Here is a 25,413-nt window from a genome sequence, read left to right as displayed (position 1 = left end):
CCGTCTGTGCGTGGATTCTAAAATACCATTGACCAGATGCATTGGAGAAAGCAGTCCCCTCTGCTCTTCACATTTCAATGGAAGGACCAAACCAACTAAAGGAGCCTCTGGACTGAAAGCAGGCGGGTCGGGACCTCTTGGTCAGTAATCTTGTCATAGGATGCTAAATTGCTTGATATTGCTTCCCTGCCCAAAATAGGTGCTGATTCTTTGTGGGGTACAATATGCAGGTCCCAGATTCTCTCACCAGTCTCACCCCAATGGCCCTTGTTAAAATGTGTTCCTCAGCAGTAGGCTACGCAACTGTAGAAAATATCACCGGCAAAGATGGTTCAAGCCGGGTCCAGATCTCCACTGATTCACCTCTTTGCTGTGCAAGGGGACCAGGTCACATTGTGCACTGGCTGAAATCTGAGCCGGGAATTGGAACCGACCAAGCTGCCCGGTATCGTATTGAACCATTGCTTTGTAAATGTTTTCATGACAGACAATAAACCCCAGAGAGCAATCGGATATTTTTTAATTAATGCCACACTGAACTGATACACAGCAGAGGGGATGAACAATACAAACATAAACATACAGATTGCAATAATGCAGAACTTGCTCTTTGAAAACTTTCTTCTGAAAATGCAGACTCTGACTGATTTTATGGGCATTACCCTCGCTACGGTACCTTGATCAAAGGAACCTGAGATGGCTTGTGGGCAAGCTACTCCATGTCCAGTGGGTGGTAGCCTAAGATAATGATACAGTTACATTCACCACTTATCTGTGCACACGCACACACACATATACACACACACACACACGCACGCACATATACACACGCACACACACATATACACACACATATACACATAAAAACACGGAGCAGAAACTCCCGCTACTTCCCCCCTTCACAACCCGATGGTACTGAGTAAAGTCACCTGACCTCTGCGTCGGCAAAGGTCAACTGCACCAATAGCTGGGACTGCCAGCACCACAACATTTGGTGCAACCCCCCATCCAGTGATCCAAAGAACTCCAAACTGCTGCTTTTCTTTTTCACCTTAACCATTCTGTTCTAACCTGCACCAGAGGGGGTGGAGACCCATCCAGGGCACACCTGACTCAGAGAATTCAGCGGCTTTTCACACCCTGCACACTGGAGAGCAACTTCACATTATAAAAGTCCCACAGAGAGGGACAAGCAGAGATTCACACGTCAGAAGCAATTTATAATCAATTCTTTGAGTGCAGGACCAAGATTGCTATGACCACACAGACCAGGGAGCGGGGAACAGTCCGACACACCACTATTGGATAGCAAGGGGAAGATGCGGGTGTGTCATTGGTCATAAATATCAGAGCGACAAGACAATGCATTCTCCTCATTCCTCTCCCTCCTCACCCAAAATACTGAGCAACAACGGTTCTTTCTCCGCTTGCTGCTTTGTTGTCAGGAGGTGGAATCTTGAGCTAGGGGGTGAGGAGGGTGTGGGAGAATCAAGTCCCTCCCAAGCCTGCAATACAATCTGCCAGCACCATTACGCTTCAGTCAAGCTCCTTACTCTGTACAGATGGGTGTTAAAGGTTGAGAGATCAGAACGGAGTCTCTTCCCGCAATGTACAACAGAGTGTATCTGAGTCTTCACTCCAATATCAAAGCTCCTCCCCTCTGGAAACATCGTCACGGTGATTGGGATTTCTCGTCATTTGATTGGTCATCATTCTTGGCAGCAGTATCCTCCTTTGTTTCCAGGTCAAAGTTCTGGTGAAGGGAGAATAAGAAAGATTTAGGCTGTTGTGCACAAGTACATTGCATCTGAGTCCTGCAAGCGACCATAACCTAGCCCTCTCTCCACAGCTCTTCATCAGTCCCAAACTTATCACACTACCTCACTCCCTCCACTTCCCTATATCAATACAAAACTCATCTCACTGACACAAATCTCTCCACAGCTCTGTATCAGTCCCAAACTAATCCAGTGTGCTACTCTCTCCCTACCCTGAATAAACAGTGACTCTGTACAGTTACACAGTGAGTGACTCTCACTCTGAATCAACAGTGACTCTGTACAGTTACACAGTGAGTGACTCTCACCCTGAATAAACAGTGACTCTGTACAGTTACACAGTGAGTGACCCTCACACTGAATAAACAGTGACTCTGTACAGTTACACAGTGAGTGACTCTCACTGTGAATGAACAGTGACTCTGTACAGTTACGCAGTGAGTGACCCTCACTCTGAATCAACAGTGACTCTGTACAGTTACACAGTGAGTGACCCTCACTCTGAATCAACAGTGACTCTGTACAGTTACACAGTGAGTGACTCTCACTGTGAATGAACAGTGACTCTGTACAGTTACGCAGTGAGTGACCCTCACTCTGAATCAACAGTGACTCTGTACAGTTACGCAGTGAGTGACCCTCACTCTGAATCAACAGTGACTCTGTACAGTTACACAGTGAGTGACCCTCACTCTGAATCAACAGTGACTCTGTACAGTTACACAGTGACTCTCACTGTGAATGAACAGTGACTCTGTACAGTTACGCAGTGAGTGACCCTCACTCTGAATCAACAGTGACTCTGTACAGTTACACAGTGAGTGACTCTCACTGTGAATGAACAGTGACTCTGTACAGTTACGCAGTGAGTGACCCTCACTCTGAATCAACAGTGACTCTGTACAGTTACGCAGTGAGTGACCCTCACTCTGAATCAACAGTGACTCTGTACAGTTACGCAGTGAGTGACCCTCACTCTGAATAAACAGTGACTCTGTACAGTTACACAGTGAGTGACTCTCACTCTGAATCAACAGTGACTGTACAGTTACACAGTGAGTGACTCTCACTCTGAATCAACAGTGACTCTGTACAGTTACACAGTGAGTGACCCGAATCTTGCTATTCTTGAAGTGATTTGTTTGAAAAGAGCAAGCCTGTGAAATGAGGTGCAGTGGCCAATCAATGACCAGGTTCTGTTGTAACTGACCCATTCGATTGACACCCTCAGGCTCTGTGATGCCCCATCCTTTCTCGGCACGTGGAGATTTTCACACACAATCAAGTCGATTCAAATATCACAAGAGCAGGAAGGGAAATTCAACACACGCCACAAATTCATTTTACTCACAGTAAAGTCAATAAGTAACCACTTCATGCAATGAGAGAGACCTCCAGACCCCTGGAGCGGGCGGAGGGATCTCCAGACCCCTGGAGGGGGGGGGAGGGACCGCCAGACCCCCGGAACGGACGGAGGGATCTCCAGACCCCCGGAGCGGGCGGAGGGATCTCCAGACCCCCGGAGCGGGTGGAGGGATCTCCGGACCCCCGGAGCGGGCGGAGGGATCTCCGGACCCCCGGAGCGGGCAGAAGGATCTCCGGACCCCCGGAGCGGGCGGAGGGATCTCTGGACCCCCGGAGCGGGCGGAGGGATCTCCGGATCCCCGGAGTGGGCAGAGCGACCTCAGGACCCCCGGAGCGGGCGGAGGGATCTCCAGACCCCCGGAGCGGGCGGAGGGATCTCCAGACCCCCGGAGCGGGCGGAGGGATCTCCAGACCCCCGGAGCGGGCGGAGGGATCTCCAGACCCCCGGAGCGGGCGGAGGGATCTCCAGACCCCCGGAGCGGGCGGAGGGATCTCCAGACCCCCGGAGCGGGCGGAGGGATCTCCAGACCCCCGGAGCGGGCGGAGGGATCTCCAGACCCCCGGAGCGGGCGGAGGGATCTCCAGACCCCCGGAGCGGGCGGAGGGATCTCCAGACCCCCGGAGCGGGCGGAGGGATCTCCAGACCCCCGGAGCGGGCGGAGGGATCTCCAGATCCCTGGAGCGGGCGGAGAGACCTCAGGACCCCCGGAGCGGGCGGAGGGATCTCCGGACCCCCGGAGCGGGTGGAGGGATCTCCAGACCCCCGGAGTGGGCGGAGGGATCTCCAGACCCCCGGAGCGGGCGGAGGGATCTCCAGACCCCCGGAGCGGGCGGAGGGAATTTCGGAATTCCTGGAGTACATGGAGAGAACCTCCAGGCTCCCGCGTCAGTGTGAAAATGAAGAACATCATTTGTGTTTTTATCTGCCTTGGCCAAGATGGCAACTCCGTAGACAATATCCTGAGAGCAAAAACCTGGAAAAGGCAAAACGTATCACTGCACACGGTTCAGGGATTATCCTTTCTTCACACAGCGCAGTGCTGAGCAAAGTGGGTGTCCATGATCTCCTGATAGGACAACACCACCACCTGCTGGGAATGACCTGGTACTGTAACCAATGACCAATGGCTGTAGAGATTCGCATTCTAATCAGTATTCTGTAACTTGATTTTGTGTCTCTGTTCCCTGTTTGAGAGCAGATATCCACTCCATCTGACAAATGAGCAGCGCTCCGAAAGCTAATGGCATTTGCTACCAAATAAACCTTTTGGACTTTAACCTGGTGTTGTTAAAACTCTTACTGTAACCAATGGTCATGGAATAAAGCTAGAATAATGAATGAGTAACCAGAAACAGGCAGCAGGAGGCATTGGTGAATAAGGGACACAATGAGCAAATGACAGATCGTACATTAGAGAGAAACAAAGCAAGCAACGTATGAGATAGTGAATCACCCGCATGCAGGAAGAGACAGAAATGGAACACCATCCGAGGGGGGTGGGCACGGTCTGAATCATAGTGCGGGGGTGGCACACACACAGACAGGGCACGTGTTGGGGGGCAGGGCACACGGAGAGACAGCATAGGGGAGGGGCGCATTGAGACAGAGGACAGGGTGAGAGGAATGTACACCATTGTCTCAGGATCATCAGCAGTGCAGAGTCCAGCAATACCAACTCTCATCAGTTTAAAGTACACTTGGGCTGGGAGGGAGGGAGAGGTTACATCTTACCGTTTACAGGGGCCACCAGATTATAAAATGTTAGGATGGTGAACAGTCACTCTAGCTTTGAGGTCTTCTTTTATAATCTCCATCGAGGTTTGAACTGCTGGCATGTTAGTTGAAGGTCTAAGCTTCAATCCTGCTCTGGCTAACCACAACTGGGTTAAGAGTAGAAATGAAATAATGCTTGGAGCCACTGGGTTCAAGAAAATCAGTCAGTTCCCATCTAATGTCTCTGCCAAGTCTGCCTCCTACACTGTTCCAATGAAGCACAATACAGGTTTCAGAAAAAGGTACCGAATAACCTCCGTCCACTCCTATTTCTTATGACTTTCTGATCTTAATGTGGCCTGGCCTTGTGGAAACTCTGTAACCCTTTGGTCAGAATCAGTCAGCACCCTCCATCATTGTCTCATTGAAATGATCATCCTCATCATTCTCCAGTCTTATCCCTTACCAAACATTCCCACTGGATTCCCAGAGCCTTCCTTTCCTCTCCCACCAACTCACTCTATGTTCAGTTCCATCATAGGATCACCTTGTTATCCAGGTGTGAGGAGGGGCCACGTTCGCCTGGCCTCCCCTCATACTGACAGATACGGACTGTTCTGCTACAGATTTATTTTTATTTTTTCATGGGCATTTTGCCAATGCCTAATTGCCCTTGAGAAGGTGGTGCTGGGCCACTTCTTTAACTGCTGCAGCACATCTGCTGCAGATACACTTTCAGTGCTGTTAGTGAGTGCCTGGACTTTGAAGGAACGGCAGCAATATAGTTCCAAGTCTGGGTGGTGAGTGGTTTGGGGGGAACTTGCAGCTGCTGGTGTTTCCATGCATCTGCTGCCCTTGTCCTTCTAGGTGGCAGAGGAAGGTGCTGTAAAAGAGTCTTGGGGAGTTGCTGCAGTGCATCTTTTATATATAGTATATATAATAATGCTGCCACTGTGCCTCAGTGGTAGAGGAAATTAATGTTTACGTTGTTGGATGCTGATCAAGTGGACTGTGCTGTCCTGGATGGTGTCGAGCTTGAGTGTTGTTGGGGCCGCATTCATCCAGGCAAGTGGAGAATATTCCATCACACTACTGACTTGTGCCTTGTAAGCGGTGGACAGGCTTTGGGGAGTCAGGAGGTGAGTTGTTCCGATTGCTCTTGGAGCCACAGTATTTATGTGGCTGTTTCTGGTCAATGGTAGCCCCCAGGGTGTTGTTAGTGAGGGTTCAGTGATCGTAGTGCCATTGAGTGTCAAGGCGAGATGATTAGATTGTTGGGAAAGGTCACTGCCTCGCACTTAGATCTCCAGCAATGCCAGTTTCTTCATCATTAATCATTACCCAGTGGCCCCTGCTGGAAACTACTCATTCAGGAAAGACAGGACCAAGCTGGACAGCAGTCACATGTGGGCATGAGCCAGTGGCTGTGGGACAGGAGCAGAGAAGGTAGGGTGTCGAGCACGGTGCCTCAGTTCTCCTCCAGCTGATCCCGAGGCCAAATAAGATTCGCCCGGTGAATTTATGTCTATTCCGGCAAGTGAAGACTCACCTCCAGCTCCCGCATGACTTCGTCCATGAAATCACTCGTGTTCTGTTTGTACGACACCGCTAGTTTTATCGTGTCCCGAAACAGCTGCAGAGAAAAGGACAGGAAAGAGAGAAAGGGCTGAATGATTCAAGTGTCGACATTTAGCAAAAGAGCTTGCATTTCTATAGCACCTTTCACATCCCTGGGGCATCACAAAGTGTTTTACAGTTAATGCCACTGCAGCCACTGCTGTAATATTGCCAAAATGTGACAGTGATTATGTACAGAGCAAGATCCCATAAACTGCATCATTTCTATCTTTCTGATATTGATGGCCCTAAATTCTGATCTGGCTGACAAATGGACATTTTGTTTCATTCATTTGTGGGACACGGGCATCGCTGGCTGGGCCAGCGTTTATTGCCCATCCCCAGTTGCCCTTGGAGGGCAGTTGAGAGTCAACCACATTGCTGTGGTTCTGGAGTCATGCGTAGGCCGGATCAGGTAAGGACGGCAGATTTCCTCCCCTAAAGGACGTTAGTGAACCAGATGGGTTTTTCCGACAATGAACAATGGTTTAATGGTCATCAGTAGATTCTTAATTCCAGATTTTTAAAAATTGAATTCAAATTCCACCATCTGCCGTGGCGGGATTCAAATCCGGGTTCCCAGAACATTAGCTGAGTTTCTGGATTGACATTCTAGTGATTATAGGCCATCGCCTCCCCTCTTCTCTCTGTCTACCCCATTGAACCCTACCATAATCTTAAAGATCTCCATTAGATCAGCCACTGTCTTCCCTTTTCTAGAAAAACAAGCGCCAGCCTTTTTGATCTTCCCAGATCTTAACTTTTAAGTTCTGGTGTCATCATTGTAATTTTCTTTGCACTTTCATTAGTACCTCTATAGCCTTTAGAGAATGTAGAGGCAAGTTACTCCATGTGGGGTCTAACCAAGTTTCGGTATGTTTCTCACAAATATCCTTGCTTTTCAATTCTATTCCGTTAGAAATGAACCCCAGTGCCTGGTTCGTTTTATTGAAAGGGATCTTCCTCACCCACACTGTCACATTTAGTGATGTTTTTGTGAAGGAAGTGAAGAATTACTGCACGACCCTACTCCTGCCGAACTAAGAGGCAATATGAACAAGATGAGAATCTGATTTATGATTGGACAGCAGGTTATATAATTTGTACACCTCTCCCTCTGCTCTGTCCATTAGACTGCAGAGTGCAGCAAGGCCCCCAGTGGCAACAGTGCATGAGTAGTTCAGTTATACAAAGAATGGGTTCCCCCATATCCACCATACCTTGACAACATTGGTCCCATCTGCTGCCGACACAAAATAAAAGGGTAGGCCCTGTTTCTTGGCGAAGTTGAAGCTTTTCTGTGTGATTTTCAGGTCGGCTGAAAAACAGAGAGAAACGAGTGTTTCATTCAGCAGAGCTGCGCCAGTCACTGTACCGATTAGCTCTGCTGTCCCCAAGCACGGCATGGCCAGCAGCAGGATGCTTACTCCGCTGCTCTCCATCTCCACCCACAACATTCTGCATTTCACTCCCGTGCTCTGCCCTCTTCACCTTGCTGCCTGTCTGCTATACTCCTCCCTGCCGCCTCTCAGCAAAGTGACCTCGCTGAAACAGAGATGGGTCCTTAAACCCTGCCAGGCAAAATGAGAGGATTTCGAAACCAACACAGGGGACCACACCCCACACTGAGAGGGGGTGCCTTGAAACCCCCACACAGTCGATCACACCATCTCAGCGTCGCCAAACTGTGTCACACTGGGCTCCTGTTAATTCTCTCACAAGGTTGAAACAGAATTGAGCAGTGAACACGATGGATGGATAAGCAAGGAGAAAGGAGTGAACAATGATCAGTGTAATGATTGTATTTCTGAGGTGGATAGCGATGCTGAATGGTGAAGTGGAGCCAGCTGATCAAAAACAGGCAGAAAAAGAAGGCATCACAACTGGCCCCTCAAATCCCGGGTCAGAGTCAGCAGCCTGGAGAGGGGGGCCCAGGTGGCGATCGGGCCGGGGGTGGGGGGACGGGTCTCCGGCCCCCGAGAGGGGGGGGGGGGGGGCACCCCGGTCTCTGAGATGGGGGGTGGGGGGAGCGGACCCCGGACCCAGAGACGGAAGGGGGGGGGGAGGGGGAGGACCCCGGCCCCCAAGAAAAGGGGGGGGCGAGGACCCCGGCCCCCGAGACAGAGGGGAGGGGCACCCCGGCCCCTGAGACCAGGGGGGGGGGGGGACCCCGGCCCCCGAGACAGAGGAGGAGGGACCCCAGCCCCCGTGACGGGAGGGGGGGGGGGCGGGGAAGAACCCGGCCCCCGAGACCGAGGGGGAGGGGACCCCGGCCCCCGTGACGGGAGGGGGGGGAGACCCCGGCCCCCGAGACAGAGGGGGTTCCTGATCCACAAGACAACCTGAACCTTTTCATTCTTTCTCATCCTTCTTTGAATCACCCCAAGCCACTTCACCTGATGAAGTTTTTTTTAAAATCTTATGTAGGAAAACAGTGTACAGCAAGATCCCAAAAGCATGTGGCTGACTACTTGCGGAATTCTTCACAGAGTGGAATGGACTTCCATTTGGGTGGGAAGAATCCCTGGAATTGTTTAAGCAACAGACTGGAATGGAACTGGAATGAGGAAACTGTGGAATCGCTCCCAGTGGCTAAGATGAGCTGAATCATCTTCCTCGTCAAGATCTAATTTATCATTTCCTTTCTCGTTCAGTTAAAATTTCAGATGGAGAATTACGGATCAAAAGGAGCCACGCTTCTCACAGTGTCCGAGGCATAACCTGAGAACTCACCATCTATTTTGTTAGCAACAACCACGCAGGGGATTTCTGGCCGAGACTCCCTCAGCTCTCTGTACCAATTATTCAGGTTTTTGTACGTTATCTTCCGCTGGACGTCAAACACCTAATCACAAAATTAAAAGGGAAATTAGTTTTCTTTTGACAAGAAATACTTTGCCTGGCTGGTAAAGGACACAGTAAATCTCCCTCCACACAATCCCATCAAACACTCCCAGGGGGGAGTGTTCCAGAGGTTAGATACAGAGCGTTTGACCCTGAATGCAGGTCTTTTGAACACTGAAGTGGCAAACATGTCACAGGATCTACTGCCTCATTGAAAGCTGTTCTCCATTGACCAGCTGGTGAGAAACTCTAAGTTTTGGGAAGGTGCTACTTGAAGGCTAGATCGTCGCTTTGGGGCTAAGTTAGCTGAATTTTGACCCAATTGATGATGGAAGCTCGGAACCAAGCCAACTTCAGTGGCAGGTTTGATGTTTGAGGCAGGCAGGTGTGAGAAACTCTGGGAAACCGTTGGTGACCAGTCGGCCTGGAGGGGTAGGTGTGACAGTGAGCACTGGAATTCTTTCCATTCAGCTCCAGACCTGCCAGCCAACATGCTGACAGGACCTGGCTGGATCAGCAGGGTGCTGTGCTGGTAGATTGTATAATTTCTCTCAAAGCTTGGGGTTCTCAAAACCTTGGCTCTGCCAATCCCTGTCTGAACTCCCTGGGCTTTGTTAAGCATTTTATATCACCAGACGGAGCAAGTGTTTATATCAGACAAAATCACCGTGGGGTTTGGAGGGTGAGGTGATGATACATTTCAATCTGACAGTGATTGACAATACACGCCTTAATTTAAAATGACCTTTTACAGTTTACATTAAAGTAGAACTTGCAAAGACCCACCATGATACAGGCGTGTGCCTTATGGTAATAAGATGGGTGCATACTCTGAAAACGTTCCTGTCCCGCTGTGTCCCAGAAATCTGCAAAAGGAAACATCCATAGTTTCACCTTTTGTTATCTCAAATAATCAAAAAAATTCTGAATGCTAAAATTCGGATTCAGCCTAACAAGTTCTTTTCAATATCACTAAATCTCATCCACCCTCCTTCTCACCATAACCTTTTTCTCCCGAGTCAGTCCATCCCGTCTCTCTCCAGAAACATATTTAACCGTCCCAACCCATGGTACTGTTCGGATTAATTTCCCGGCACAGGAACAGAAGTATGACATTCAGCCCTCGTACCTTTGTGTTTCAGCCTTTTCTCAATGATAGATTCTCAGCTGTGAGTGAAAGGGTGATGTTCAAACTCTACTCCAGACATTTCAGGGCACAACCTAACCTGACCCTTCAGTGCAGTACTGAGGGAGTGCTACACCATCAGAGGTGCCACTTTTCAGATGAGACATTAAACCCGAGAACACATCTGCCCTTGTAGGTGAATATAAAAGATCTCACTGCTCCTTTTGAAGAAAAGCAAAAGAATTCTCCTGGTGTTCTGGCCAATATTTGTGTCAGTAACACTAAAACCAATTATTTGGTTATTTAACTCTCTGCTGTCTTGCACAAAATAACCACATTTCTAAAATCACAACACATCAAATTGGCACTGTGTGTGTGCGTTGTGACATTCCAAAGAAGTGAAAAGCACAACATAAATGAGATACTTATTTTCTTCCATTTTGTCATTCTATTATATCTTTACAACAGCTCCTTGTACCAGTCGTGGATACGTATCCCCTGATCGTCCCAGCAAACAAAATTCGCAAACTTTGCCTGGAAAGTTTCAAATGTCCCGTCACATCCACAGCCTGTTGAGAAAAGAGCTTTCCAGATTTCCACTACTTTGTGATCAGTGATTCCTGATTCCACTGCTGAATGGCCAGGCTCGAATGGAACTACTGGCCACCGTGTGTATGAAAGCGTTGGTGACTTGAGAACTCCCCCAGTCAACCAAATCCAGAACATCTTTAGAGTCATAGAGTGATTTACGGCACAAAAAGAGGCCATTCAGCCCATCGAGTCCTGCAGAGCCAACCAGCCAGTCGCATTCCGCCTCTCTATTCCCAGAGATCCGCAAGTTTATTTTCTTCAAGTGACCATCCAATTTTCTTTTGAAATCACTCATCATCTCTGTTTCCACCAGTCTCATGGCAGCGAGTTCCAGTGCATGACCACTCGCTGCAAAATCTCTAATCCAAAACCTTAAATATTTTTCCCTAGCCCTTGTCTACCTCATCCAAACCTGTCATAATCTGATCTGCATCAAATCTCCCCGCAATCTAATGTGCCCCAAGGAGAACATAGAAACTAGAAGCAGGAGGAGGCCATTTGGCACTTTGAGCCTGCTCCACCATTCATTTTGATCTTGGCTAATCATCTAATTGAATATCCTGATCTCAGATAATGTTTTGGCCTCAATAGAAACATAGACTCCCAAACAAAGACTCTGCTGGCTTAACACTGGATCGCTTCTCAACAGCTCAGACACAAAGGAACTGAACAATCACATCTAGAATCATAGAATCCCTACGGTGCAGAAGGAGGCCATTCAGCCCATCGAGTCTGCACCGACTACAATCCCACCCAAGTCCTATTTGCATAACCCCACATATTTACCCTGCTAATCCCCTGATTACAGTCAATTTAGCATGGCCAATCAACCTAACCCACACATCTTTCACAGCTTTCAACCTAACCTTGCAGCTCAGATCCCTTAAATCTGCAACCGTTCTGGTAATTCTCCTCGGCACCTTCTTGTGAATCCTGATAGCTTTCCTCAAGTGTGGTCACCAGAACTAGATCCAGCGCTCCAACTGTGGTCTAACCAGAGCATTACCAATGTTCAACCTAACTTCCCTGCTTTTGTACTTGTTACAATCTCAGCAATGTTGTTGCTGAGCAAGCCAGGCCCCAGAGTGCAGTCTAATTCACTGATCTTAAACTTTTTGTTTACTGTGAAAACTAGGAGGTAAAGCTACTGACTTCAAAAGCATAGAACTCCAGTAACACCTTTAGAATTTTAAAAATTAAAACATTTATTAAAAAGAAAAAAAAACCTTAAGCACCGAAAATTAAAGTTACACAGTTAAAACAGTCTTACGGAACAACCTCCCCTCCCCCCCAAAAAAACTGCTTGGTCTAAAGTACACAGTTAAACTACATCCTTGTAGATTTTAACCATTAAAAAATCCAGTGTTGTCCAAGTCAAGGGATTGTTGTCACTTTAACAAAGGTACACCTCCTAACTTCTCAAACACTTCTATTCAAGCAAAATGTTTCCTGAACAAAGACTCCTCTGGCTTAACACTGGATAGCTGTCTCCAATTTAAAACTTGCATAGCTTCTCAACAACTCACACACACAAAGGGGCCGGTCTGCAGGGTTTCCCCCCACAATCACCAACTCAGTGTAACACCTTGCCTTAAATAGCCTTTTTCTTTCAGCTCACGTTCCATTGTCCTCAAACACTTCTTTGAACTCAACTTCTCCAAACATAAAAATCGTTCATCTTTTCTATTTTGCCTCTACCTTTGGGACAATAAAAATTAATATATACTCCCCTGTTTACTCATGGAACATTTGTAAGATGCAAATTTTCCTTGGAACTTGGAATTCCTTTTTGAAATTCAACAGCTGAAAAACCAAGTTTCCCACTTATCTCACAATACAAATTTTACATCCAAATTATTTACTTGTAACTCAAACTCACCAATAACCTATCATTACAAATGGATCAACGTAACACCTTTAATTTCTTAGACCTCGTAGGCAACCTGTCTCTAGTAACCTTCCCTTGTCTAACCCTGAACGCACACAACTTTTTTTACCTATCTAGAATACCAACATAATCCCCCCCTCCCACCACCAAAAAGATCTCTCATCTCATATGCAACATTTGTGGAACCCAAGATCCCATATGGGTTGTTAACTACGCTCTCAATATGTCCCACCACCTTCAAAAATCTATACACATGCACTCCAAGTTCCATCTCTCCCTTCACAATCTTTAGAACTACCATTAAGTCTATCTTGCCTCTCCTATATTTTCTACCAAAATGCATCACCTCAAACTTTTGTGTGTTAAATTCCATGTTCCATATGCCTTTCCATTCTGACAACATATTTATGTCCTGTTATCCTTGAAATGCAGCCCGGTGGCACAGCGGTAGGCACTGCTGCCTCACAGTGCCAGGGATCTGGGTTCAATTCCAGCTTTGGGTGACTGTCTCTGTTCTCCCAGTGTCTGCATAGGTTTTCTCCGAATGCTCCAGTTTCCTCCTATAGTCCAAAGATGTGCAGATTAGATGGATTGGCCATGCTAAAATTACCTCTTGGTATCCAAAGATGTGTAGGTTAGGTGAATTAGCCATGGTAAACATGTGGGGTTATGGGGATAGAGTAGGGATGTAGGCGTAGGTAAGAGCATCAGTGCAGGCTCAATGGGCTGAATAGCCTCCTCCCGCACTGTCGGATTCTATGGTTCTAAATTTGTTTAAATCTCCCTTGTTTGTCACTCCTCCAAGTTCGGTATCATTGGCAAATGTTGGAATTTTACTCTGTATTCCAATATTCAAGTCATAAGATGCAGTGGTCCTTGCACAAACACTTAGAGAACACCACTGTCTGCCAAAAAACATTTACCACAACTCACTTTATTCTGTCCTTAAACCATTTTCTTTATTCAAGCTGCCATTGACCCTCATGTTGCATAAGTCACAATTTATATTCCATAAACCACAATTTTAACTGGCCTTTTATGTTGGATTTTGTCAAACACTTTCTCAAAATCCGTAGAGACAATATCCACTTCATCAACCTTTCATCAAAAAATTCCATTAGAATAGTCAAGCCCAATCGATCTACCTTTTACAGATCCATTTATCTATCCTTAATTAATTCAAACCTCTCCAAGTGCCTGTTGGCATTTTGCCCCCTGGTGATTGCTTCTAAAGCCTTAACCGCCATTGATGTTAAATTAATTAGTCTGTAGTTACTCAAGCTGCTCTTTGTGGGTTAGGTTTTTGCTGTACGGGTGGGACTCACTATCCTTTTGGTTCACAACGTAGGTTGAAAATAATTGAAGAATGCAACACTTACCCACTAGAACAGTCTTCTCATTGACAGTGGTAGTGTACTTGTAGAGTGTCAGTGCGTATGTGGACAACTGCTGGGGGCGACTGTAACCCGAGTTAAGGTATAAAAACTGACACAGGAGACAAAAACAATCCCGCAGATTGAATAAAATAATATACAAGTTTTGCATTTAAGATGTCCAACATATCCCACTACATTTCATTGTGCTATGGCTGTAAAATAAAAACTTGCATTTATATAACACTTCTAATGTAACAAAGGGTTCCAAGGCACTTTCACTAGAGCATTTTCAAACTAAGTTTGACACCGAGCCACATTAGGAGATGTTAGGGCAGATAATCACAAGCTTCTTAAAAGGAAGAAAGAGTGGTAAAGAGACAGTTTTTTTTTAAATCCTTTTTTGAAAAGAGAGCAGATAATTTCACATTGGAGATAAGATGCGAAATACTGCAAAAGTTGGAAGTAGACAATTAATGCAGAAAATGGTTGCAGGTAAGCAGCATTGCACAGTCATCCAGCTGAAACTCTGACCCATCTTCCTCTTGCCGTTAATGCTGCCTGGTCCACCTGTTCCCAGATTTCACGTCGGGTTCCTTTAACCAGGAGCCAGAACATTACAAGCAATTATAAATGGCAAAATTGACTTCAGAAGTTCATGAACAGTTACCATTACCTGGGTGAGCCTAGTTGGACCACCTCACCAGAACAGTGGCTTTAAAGGTTTGGCCAGGCTAGAAGCGAGACATTGCAACACCCCACAGAGCCTGTGAACACAACAATATGGTAGACCCACTGGGCCACTACTGTCCAATAGACTAGCCATATGGTTAATTGGGAAGATAGATGTGGCCAATTCCATTAAAAAACTCTTGGAGTGTGAGTGTCACTGGCAAGGCTGGCATTTATTGTCCACACTCATTTGCCCTGAGGCAGTGGTGTTGAGATGCTTTCCTGAACCATTAGCAGCGGTTCTGATATAACAGGCCATTTCAGAGTCAGCCACATTGGTGTAGGACTGGAGTCCCAGATAGGCTTAGACTGAGTATTAAAGGATGAACAAGGTGGCTTTTAGTATAATCTAACAAATACATGGTGAATTTTACTGGTACCAACTTTTCATTTCCATATTTTTAAAATAGAATTCAAATTCTCAAGATTGCTCAGGTGGGATCTGAACTATTATTCTCTGGATTACCAATCAAGGCTTCACTTGTCTAGTAGCAATATGCTACTGTACCAATACGATAAGTAAAAAGAGTATTAAGTACAACTGCTGGGCTTATGATCTCAATACTCACATTCCCATGGCCTTTTCACATTAATTTTAACCTATTTGTAGATTTGAGTAAGATGATGAACTGAAAAGCAGTGTATGGGTATTTGACTATTGAGTGGTTTGGTTGCTGAATGTTGGTAGAAATCTGTGAAATAAATATAAATGTCTTAAGTGTGTTTAACCATTTTGAATTCAACTATTTAAAATCAGTGCATGTGACGAAAACAGTGGCACCACAGTCAATTATTTCCATGAGACAATCCTTCTCTAGTGACAGTACATTTAGTTTGAGGCTATTTCATCCAAGGACATTTCTCCTTCAGGCACTGGTATATGGAACCTTTAGAAATAGCTTCACCTGGTTAGTGCAAGGGAAAGAATGCAACCGGTGGGTCATGTGGTCAGAGCTGGCGAGGTCAGGCCATCAGGGTCAGCTTCCCATTCCTTGGTGAATGACCTTGTCGTTCTGTACAGAGCTCAGAAAGGATACTATCCGTCCATTAGAAACCTTTCCATCAACCTGCAAACACACATCACCCAAACCACGTTAGCAAATTCAGGTCTCCAGGAATCATCTGGCCAGTTTTATTAACATCACAGTTCATGCAGTGACCTCTCATCCCCGTACAGGAGGGAAGTGCTGCTGTAGAGCGCACTGAGCCCTTCCAGGCCCACCCATGGCTTGCCATCAGGTCTTGTGTCTGTTGATCTCACACCGAGAGGCAGAAGTCAAAGAGCTAACAACGCGCCCCCCACCCCCCACCCCCGCGCCGGGCAGGATAACCCCCACCCACAACGAGTGCAATATCCCCAACAGGTGTGAAACCTCCCCTTCCCAAGATTACTGAGCTTCACCAGGATGGTGTAGAACTGAGCATCGTGTCAAACATATTACCGCCTGCAACGGTGTTGGGAGGAATCAGCCTCACTTCATTTTATCTTGCACTAGATGAGGAGGCGATGGAGAAAGGGAGAAGTTATACTGATAGGTTTAGGGCGGAGCATGAACACTGGGGGAGGCATTAGGCTGACTGACCTGTTCTTGTTTTGTGTAATTTGGACTGCCATTTCCATCAGTTCCTATGTTGAATATATCGGCACTCTGGGTGTGTAACACCTGATTAGTGTGGCACAGTGTCACACAGATTGGGACTACCCCAGGTTCAAAGTCTCTACTAAATTAGCAAGTCTCCCCTTGTGCTGACTCCCTGCTCTATTCAGGGACCCCTGGGAGAGGATAGGGGGAAACATATGCATGGATTTGTCCTCCTGATCACCAACAAGTAGGGCGAGTGTCCTGCTGAGTAGGGCGAGTGTGCAGCCATTGGTTGAGGACAAATGAGTCCAGGTTTGCGACGCACTGACCCCCTCCCCCATGGTCAGTCTTGCCCTGACATTAGGGAGGATCAGTGTTGGTTGGCGACTAATCCCTGAAATGATCCACTCCACAGCAAGGAGCTGCTGCTTCAGAACAGGCGGGGAGAGAAAGAGCCCTCTAAGATTCTTTGTAGTAATCAGTCTTGCTTCATTTACAGCCACGCCGCCTCATGCCCAGTCACGCTTTTCACTCACTTGGATTTCCCAACAGCGCTGTCTCCCAGGCAGATAATTTTGATGTGTTCATCCCCATCGTACTTGTCTTGGTTCAGGTCGGACAGGCTGCTGCTCTCTGTAGCCATGCTGCTCCTGACAATGACACAGCTTTGAGTGACTGGCCTCGATCTTGTCCCGCTGCTCCTTCACCGGTTGTTGTGTCTCCGAGCCAGCCTGCTACTCCTGCAAGCTCTATACACTCTACTATTCCTGCTCTGCCTCTACTCTGCCCATTAATCAGCACACAACTGCTATTGAATCTCCCACTCTCTTCTGTCACTGCTGTTTTCCTGTATTATTTACAAATATATGTCCCCATTCTCAGCCAGTATATTATTGCTAAACTAGACTGATAACTTTAATGCTGAACACTTCTACAAGTGTCTCTCCAAATTGTGTGTTGCGCTCGATAAATCTTCCCCTACCCCTGCCTATACCCTATCCCTCTATATCCTGACTCAGTTTGCTGATGCCTGTCACTTAATATCAGGCTCCCCTTTCTGTACTATGATCCACTCCCTCTCTCATCTCGACCTATCAACGTCGTCACAATAAGTTCTGTTACCCTGGCTTTCTTAGCATTTTGACATTTTCTTCATTAATTAGTTTTTCTCATTCACTCACTGCCTCCTTTCAGGTTTTTATCTTAATGAAACTCTTGTTTCTCTGCCCCTCTGATCCTGTCTCTTTGCTTGCCTGTAAGATTGAATCTTGCACTAAATGCCTTAGCTCTTTTTCTCCCAGGCTTTGCTAATACCCTCACTGCCTCAGCGTAATGCCACTTTCTCTATTTTGATCACTACCCTGTGCACCTCATGCTTTTTGCTTCTCAATCGCTGCCATCTGGCCCTCTGCTCCTTAAAACTTTTAAAAAATTTTCCCTGGGCTTTTGTTTCTGCTCTTTATTTCTAAGAGTGTTTTGTATTGGTGTTATTTTTGTGCATATATCTCAGTCTTTCTTCTAAAGATTTCTCAATATTTGTTCACTGTCTCTTTGTCTGACTGACTCCATCTCTTTGTAAATCTTTGTCCCCCTCAGTATAGATCTGTAGCTGCCCCTTTGTTTATCTCCCTGAACCTCCCAGTCCCATTACCTTCCCGGCCCTTCTTGGTCCCAGTTAAACTATAAATTTTAAAAACACGCACACCAGGTCAGTCTGGTGTCTCAGCCTCTGTAGTCAAATTTATCAATATATAACTGCCTCCTTCCTCTGTATGTCTTTCCCTGTGTATATAATCATATATTTCAGCCCCTTCTGTTGACTATCACCCAGCCTCCCTTGCTCCCAATTTGTTTATATAACCAAACCCTCTCTGCCTCTATTTCTATTCCTCCTTCTCTCTCCTTTCTTCTATTAATACCTCTATCACTCTCCTCCCTCACTCACTATCCCTCTCCCTACCCTCCCTCGTCCTCTCCCTTACTTTTTCTACACCCCTCTCTTTCCCTCCCTCTTTCTATCCCTCCTCCCTCTCTAGCTCCCCTTCTCTCTCTATCACTCTATCTCTATCCCCCTCTCTAATCTTCCTCCTCCACTTCCTCTATCAATCTCTCCTTCTCTCTATCCCTCTAAATCTATCCTTCCTTCCCCCTCCCTCTTTCTATCCCTCTATCCCCTTTTCTCTCTCCCTCTATCCCCTTTTCTCTCCCCCTATCTCAATCCCTCTCTATCTATCTCTCACTAACCCTCTATCTCTCTCTCTCCCTCTCAGTTTCTCTGCAGCTATGCAACAGACGCTATGAAGGACCCCAATGAGGCTGTCTAGGAAATGCCAGCGCGCTGAGTGCCGCTCGCGATCAATGACTGGAAATTACTGGAACAGAAATAATCAGCTGGAGAAAAATAATAACAAATAAACAAATGCCGTCCGCAGCCCACAAGACCCCTATCGGGCAGGCCAAGCCGCGCCTGAGAACAGAGAAAACCCCGCCCCTCCCCGAGTCGCCCACACTGAGCCCCGCCCCCCCACACTGAGTCCCTCCCCCTCACACTGAGGCCCTCCCCCTCACACTGAGCCCCTCCCCCTCACACTGAGGCCCTCCCCCTCACACTGAGGCCCTCCCCCTCACACTGAGCCCCTCCCCGGCACACCCACACTCAGCCCCTCCCCCCCACACTGAGCCCCTACCCCCCACACTGAGCCTCACCCCCCCACACTGAGCCCCTCCCCCTCACACTGAGCCCCTCCCCCACACACTGAGCCCCACCCCACACTGAGCCCCTCCCCCTCACACTGAGCCCCTCCCCCACACTGAGTCCCTCCCCCTCACACTGAGCTCCACCCCCTCACACTGGGCCCCTCCCCCCACACTGGGCCCCTCCCCCTCACACTGAGCCACACCCCCCCACACTGGGCCCCTCCCCCCACACTGGGCCCCTCCCACCCACACTGGGCCCCTCCCCCCACACTGGGCCCCTCCCCCCACACTGGGCCCCCCTACCCACACTATGCCCCTCCCCCTCACACTGAGCCCCACCCCCTCACACTGGGCCCCTCTGCCCCACACTGGGCCCGCCCCCCCACACTGGGCCCCTCCCCCACAACACTGAGCCCCTCCCCAGCACCCCCACACTGAGCCACTCCTCCCACACTAAACCCATCCCCGCCACCAGCACACTGAGCCCCTCCCCCTCACACTAAGCCCCTCCCCCACACTGAGCCCCTGCCCCTCACACTGAGACCCTCCCCCCACACTGAAGCCCACACCCTCACACTGAGCCCCTGCCCCCACACTGAGCCCCTCCCCCACTGAGCCACTCCCCCACTGAGCCCCTCCTCCTCACACTGAGCCCCTCCCCCTCACACTGAGCCCCTCCCCCCACACTGAGGCCCACACCCTCACACTGAGCCCCTCCCCCCACACTGAGCCCCTCCCCCACTGAGCCCCTCCCCCACTGAGCCCCTCCTCCTCACACAGCCCCTCCCCCTCACACTGAGCCCCTCCCCCCCACACTGAGCCCCTCTCCGGCACCCCCACACTGAGCCCCTCCCCCCAAACTGAGCCCCTCCCCGGCACCCCCGCACTGAGTCCCTCCCCCTCACACTGAGCCCCTCCCCGGCACCCCCACACTGAGCCCCTCCCCCTCACACTGGGCCCCACCATCCCACACTGAGCCCCTCCCCCTCACACTGAGCCCCTCCCCCCCACACTGAGCCCCTCCCCGGCACCCTCCCACAGAGCCCGTCCACAGCACCCCGACACTGTGCCCCTCCCCCCCACACTGAGCCCCTACACCCCACACTGAGCCCCTCCCCCCCACACTGATCCCCTTCCCGGCACCCCCACACTGAGCCCCTCCCCCTCACACTGAGCCCCTCCCCGGCACTCCCACACTGAGCCCCTCCCCCTCCCACAGAGCCCCTCCCCGGCACCCCCACACTGAGCCCCTCACCCCACGCTGAGCCCTTCCCCCTCACACAGAGCCCCTTCCCAGCACCCCCACAGTCAGACCCTCCCCCCCACACTGAGCCCCTCCCCGGCACCCCCACACTGAGCCCCTCCCCCCCACACTGAGCCCCTCCCCCCAAACTGAGCCCCTCCCCCCACACTGAGCCCCTCCCCGGCACCACCACAGTCAGCCCCTCCCCCCCACACTGAGCCCCTCCCCGGCACCCCCACACTGAGCCCCTCCCCCTCACACTGAGCCCCTCCCCCTCACACTGAGCCCCTCCCCCCCACACTCAGCCACTCCCCGGCACCCCCACACTGAGCCCCTCCCCCCCACACTGAGCCCCTCCCCGGCACCCCCACACTTAACCCCTCCCGCTCACACTGAGCCCCTCCCCCTCACACTGAGCCCCTCCCCCACACTGAGCCCCTCCCCCTCACACTGACCCCCTCCCCCCACACTGAGCCCCTCCCCCTCACACTGAGCCCCTCCCCTGCACCCCCACACTGAGCCCCTCCCCCTCACACTGAGCCCCTCCCCCTCACACTGAGCCCCTCCCCCTCACACTGAGCCCCACCCCAACACTGCGTCCCCCCCCCTCACACGAGGCCATTCCCCTTACACTGAGTCCCTCCCCCTCACACTGAGCCCCTCCCCCCCACACTGAGCACCTACCCCCCACACTGACCCCCTCCCCCTCACACTGAGCCCCTCCCCCCCATACTGAGCCCCACCCTCCACACTGAGTCCCTCCCCCCACACTGAGCCCCTCCCACCCACACTGAGCCCCTCCCAGGCACCCCCGCACTGAGTCTCTCCCCCTCACACTGGGCCCCACCCCCCCACACTGAGCCCATCCCCCTCACACTAAGCCCCTCCCCCTCACACTGAGCCCCGACACACACACTGAGCCCCTCCCCGGCACCCCCACACTGAGCCCCTCCCACCCACACTGAGCCCCTCCCCGGCACCCCCACACTGAGCCCCTTCCCCCCACACTGAGCCCCTTCCCGGCACCCTCCCACAGAGTCCGTCCCTGGCACCCCCACACTGAGCCCCTCCCCCCCACACTGAGCCCCTCCCCCCCACACTGAGCCCCTCCCCCTCACACTCAGCCCCACCCCCAACACTGCGTCCCTCCCCCTCACACGAGGCCCTCCCCCTCACACTGAGTCCCTCCCACTCACACTGAGCCCCTCCCCCCCACACTGAGCCCCTACCCCCCACACTGACCCCCTCCCCCTCACACTGAGCCCCTCCCCCCCATACTGAACCCCCCCCTCCACACTGAGTCCCTCCCCCGACACTGAGCCCCTCCCACCCACACTGAGCCCCTCCCAGGCACCCCCGCACTGAGTCTCTCCCCCTCACACTGGGCCCCACCCCTCCACACTGAGCCCCTCCCCCTCACACTAAGCCCCTCCCCCTCACACTGAGCCCCGACACCCACACTGAGCCCCTCCCCGGCACCCCCACACTGAGCCCCTCCCACCCACACTGAGCCCCTCCCCGGCACCCCCACACTGAGCCCCTTCCCCCCACACTGAGCCCCTTCCCGGCACCCTCCCACAGAGCCCGTCCCTGGCACCCCCACACGGAGCCCCTCCCCCCCACACTGAGCCCCTCCCCCCCCACTGAGCCCCTCCCCCCCACACTGAGCCCCTCCCCGGCACCCCCACACTGAGCCCCTCCCCCTCACACTGAGCCCCTCCCCGGCAGCCCCACACTGAGCCCCTCCCCCTCCCACAGAGCCCCTCCCCGGCACCCCCACACTGAGCCCCTCCCCCCACGCTGAGCCCTTCCCCCTCACACAGAGCCCCTTCCCGGCACCCCCACAGTCAGCCCCCCCCCCCCACACTGAGCCCCTCCCCGGCACCCCCACAATGAGCCCCTCCCCCCACGCTGAGCCCCTCCCCCCCACACTGAGCCCCTCCCCGGCACCCCCACACTGAGCCCCTCCCCCCCACACTGAGCCCCTCCCCGGCACCCCCACACTGAGCCCCTCCCCCTCATACTGAGCCCCTCCCCCACACTGAGCCCCTCCCCCTCACACTGAGCCCCTCCCCCCCACACTGAGCCCCTCTCCCTCATACTGAGCCCTTCCCCCCCACACTCAGCCGCTCCCCGGCACCCCCACACTGAGCCCCTCCCCCCCCACACTGAGCCCCTCCCCGGCTCCCCCACACTGAGCCCCTCCCCCTCACACTGAGCCGCTCCCCCACACTGAGCCCCTCCCCTCACACTGAGCCCCTCCCCCACACTGAGCCACTCCCCCTCACACTGAGCCCCTCCCCCTCACACTGAGCCCCTACACCCCACACTGACCCCCCCCCCCATACTGAGCCCCACCCTCCACACTGAGTCCCTCCCCGCACACTGAGCCCCTCCCACCCACACTGAGCCCCTCCCAGGCACCCCCGCACTGAGTCTCTCCCCCTCACACTGGGCCCCACCCCCCCACACTGAGCCCCTCCCCCTCACACTAAGCCCCTCCCCCTCACACTGAGCCCCGACACCCACACTGAGCCCCTCCCCGACACCCCCACACTGAGCCCCTCCCACCCACACAGAGCCCCTCCCCGGCACCCCCACACTGAGCCCCTTCCCCCCACACTGAGCCCCTTCCCGGCAACCTCCCACAGAGCCCGTCCCTGGCACCCCCACACTGAGCCCCGCCCCCCCACACTGAGCCCCTCCCCCCCACACTGAGCCCCTCCCCGGCACCCCCACACTGAGCCCCTCCCCCTCACACTGAGCCCCTCCCCCTCCCACAGAGCCCCTCCCCGGCACCCCCACACTGAGCCGCTCCCGCCACGCTGAGCCCTTCCCCCTCACACAGAGCCCCTTGCCGGCACCCCCACAGTCAGCCCCTCCCCCCCACACTGAGCCCCTCCCCGGCACCCCCACAATGAGCCTCTCCCCCCACGCTGAGCCCCTCCCCCCCACACTGAGCCCCTCCCCGGCACCCGCACACTGAGCCCCTCCCCCCCACACTGAGCCCCTCCCCGGCACCCCCACACTGAGCCCTTCCCCCTCATACTGAGCCCCACCCCCACACTGAGCCCCTCCCCCTCACACTGAGCCCCTCCCCCTCCCCCTCACACTGAGCCCCTCTCCCTCATACTGAGCCCCTCCCCCCCACACTCAGCCGCTCCCCGGCACCCCCACACTGAGCCCTTCCCCCCCACACTGAGCCCCTCCCCGGCTCCCCCACACTGAGCCCCTCCCCCTCACACTGAGCCCCTCACCCACACTGAGCCCCTCCCCTCACACTGAGTCCCTCCCCCACACTGAGCCCCTCCCCCTCACACTGAGCCCCTCCTCCTCACACTGAGCCCCACCCCCCAGTGTGTCCATCCCCCTCACACGAGGCCCTCCCCCTCACACTGAGCCCCTCCCCCTCACACTGAGCCCCTCCCCAGCACCCCCACACTCAGCCCCTCCCCCCCACACTGAGCCCCTATCCCCCACACTGAGCCCCTCCCCCTCACACTGAGCCCCTCCCCCCACACTGATCCCCTCCTCCTCACACTGAGCCCCACCCCCCACACTGATCCCCTCCTCCTCACACTGAGCCCCACCCCCCACACTGAGCCCCTCCCCCTCACACTCAACCCCTCCCCCTCACACTGAGCCCCTCCCCCCACACTGATCCCCTCCCCCCACACTGAGTCCCTCCCCCTCACACTGAGCCCCTCCCCCTCACACTGAGACCCACCCCCTCACACTGGGCCCCTCCCCCCCATGCTGCACCCCTCCCCTCCACACTGGGCCCCTCCCCCCACACTGGGCCCCTCCCCCTCACACTGGGCCCCTCCCCCTCACACTGAGCCCCACCCCCTCACACTGGGCCCCTCCCCCCCACACTGGGCCCCTCCTCCACAACACTGAGCCCCTCCCCGGCACCCCCACACTGAGTCCCTCACACTTAGCCCCTCCCCCCACACTGAGCCCCTGCCCCCACACTGAGCCCCTCCCCCTCACACTAAGCCCCTCCCCCCACACTGAGCCCCTCCCCCTCACACTGAGTCCCTCCCCCCACACTGAGACACACCCCCTCACACTGAGCCCCTCCCCCTCACACCTAGCCCCTCCCCCCACACTGAGCTCCACCCCCTCACACTGAGCCCCTCCCCCCACACTGAGCCCCTCCCCACTGAGCCCCTCCCCCTCACACTGAGCCCCCACACCTCATACTGAGCCCCACCCACTCACACTGAGCCCCTCCCCGCCACACTGAGCCCCTCCCCCTCACACTGAGCCCCTTCCCCACTGAGCTCCTCCCCCTCACACTGAGCCCCTCCCCCTCACACTTAGCCCCTACCCCTCACCTTGCAGGTGTTGTGTGACTCCTTACCCCAGTCCAACGCCGGCATATCCACATTATGGTGATTGTAATGTCAGTGTTGTGCTGAGAGGAAGCTGATTGGTTTGGAATGTTTGTGGCCCACATCCTGTCTGACCTACTGAGCATTTTCTGGATGTCCTGTTTTGAATCCAGGTTTCCAGCATCTGCTGCATTTTGCTTTATCTCACACAGAATTTGTGGCTGTTATTACATCTGGCCAATTTTAATATCTATTCATTTCCTTCTCACAGGAATAGATTTTATTAAGAAAGATAGAGCAAGCTTGCATCTTTGCATAGGGTTGCCAAGGCTCCAGGAAATAATGATTCATCTCCTGATCAAGCAACTCAAAAGAAAAATAATAAAGGCTTTTTAAAAAATTAAATGCTTTTTCATTTTCTCTGAACATTTTTGTTGATTGGTTATACAAATGATGAAGATGGAGAAAAAGGCTGTTTGACTGAGTGCGACTGCAGAAGGCAAAAGAGAACGTGATGAAAACTGC

General features: G+C 52.2%; 1 protein-coding gene across 2 annotated transcripts; it reads right to left on the bottom strand.

The window, feature by feature from the left end:
- Positions 1–504: 504 nt before the first annotated feature.
- Positions 505–18,387, bottom strand: rabl2 (RAB, member of RAS oncogene family-like 2). 2 transcript variants are annotated; one of them, XM_078235719.1, is made up of 8 exons: positions 17,148–18,387; positions 16,066–16,095; positions 14,303–14,382; positions 10,105–10,184; positions 9,208–9,319; positions 7,695–7,792; positions 6,407–6,490; positions 505–1,753 (listed from the first exon to the last, which is right to left on the bottom strand). In XM_078235719.1, exons 1-8 carry the CDS (start codon positions 17,252–17,254, stop codon positions 1,673–1,675), a joined length of 672 nt encoding a protein of 223 aa, XP_078091845.1. In that variant the 5' UTR covers positions 17,255–18,387; the 3' UTR covers positions 505–1,672. The 2 variants fall into 2 exon arrangements, with proteins under 2 accessions (XP_078091845.1, XP_078091847.1); XM_078235721.1 differs by lacking the exons at positions 16,066–16,095; positions 17,148–18,387 and adding an exon at positions 15,934–15,997 and having other exon boundaries at positions 14,303–14,408.
- Between the last annotated feature and the right edge of the window lie 7,026 nt (positions 18,388–25,413).

Source organism: Mustelus asterias, chromosome 19 (genome assembly GCF_964213995.1).
Source record: "Mustelus asterias chromosome 19, sMusAst1.hap1.1, whole genome shotgun sequence".
Lineage (NCBI taxonomy): Eukaryota > Metazoa > Chordata > Chondrichthyes > Carcharhiniformes > Triakidae > Mustelus > Mustelus asterias.
The sequence above is the reverse complement of the archived record's forward strand: the minus strand, read 5'-3'. Positions and strand labels throughout refer to the sequence as shown.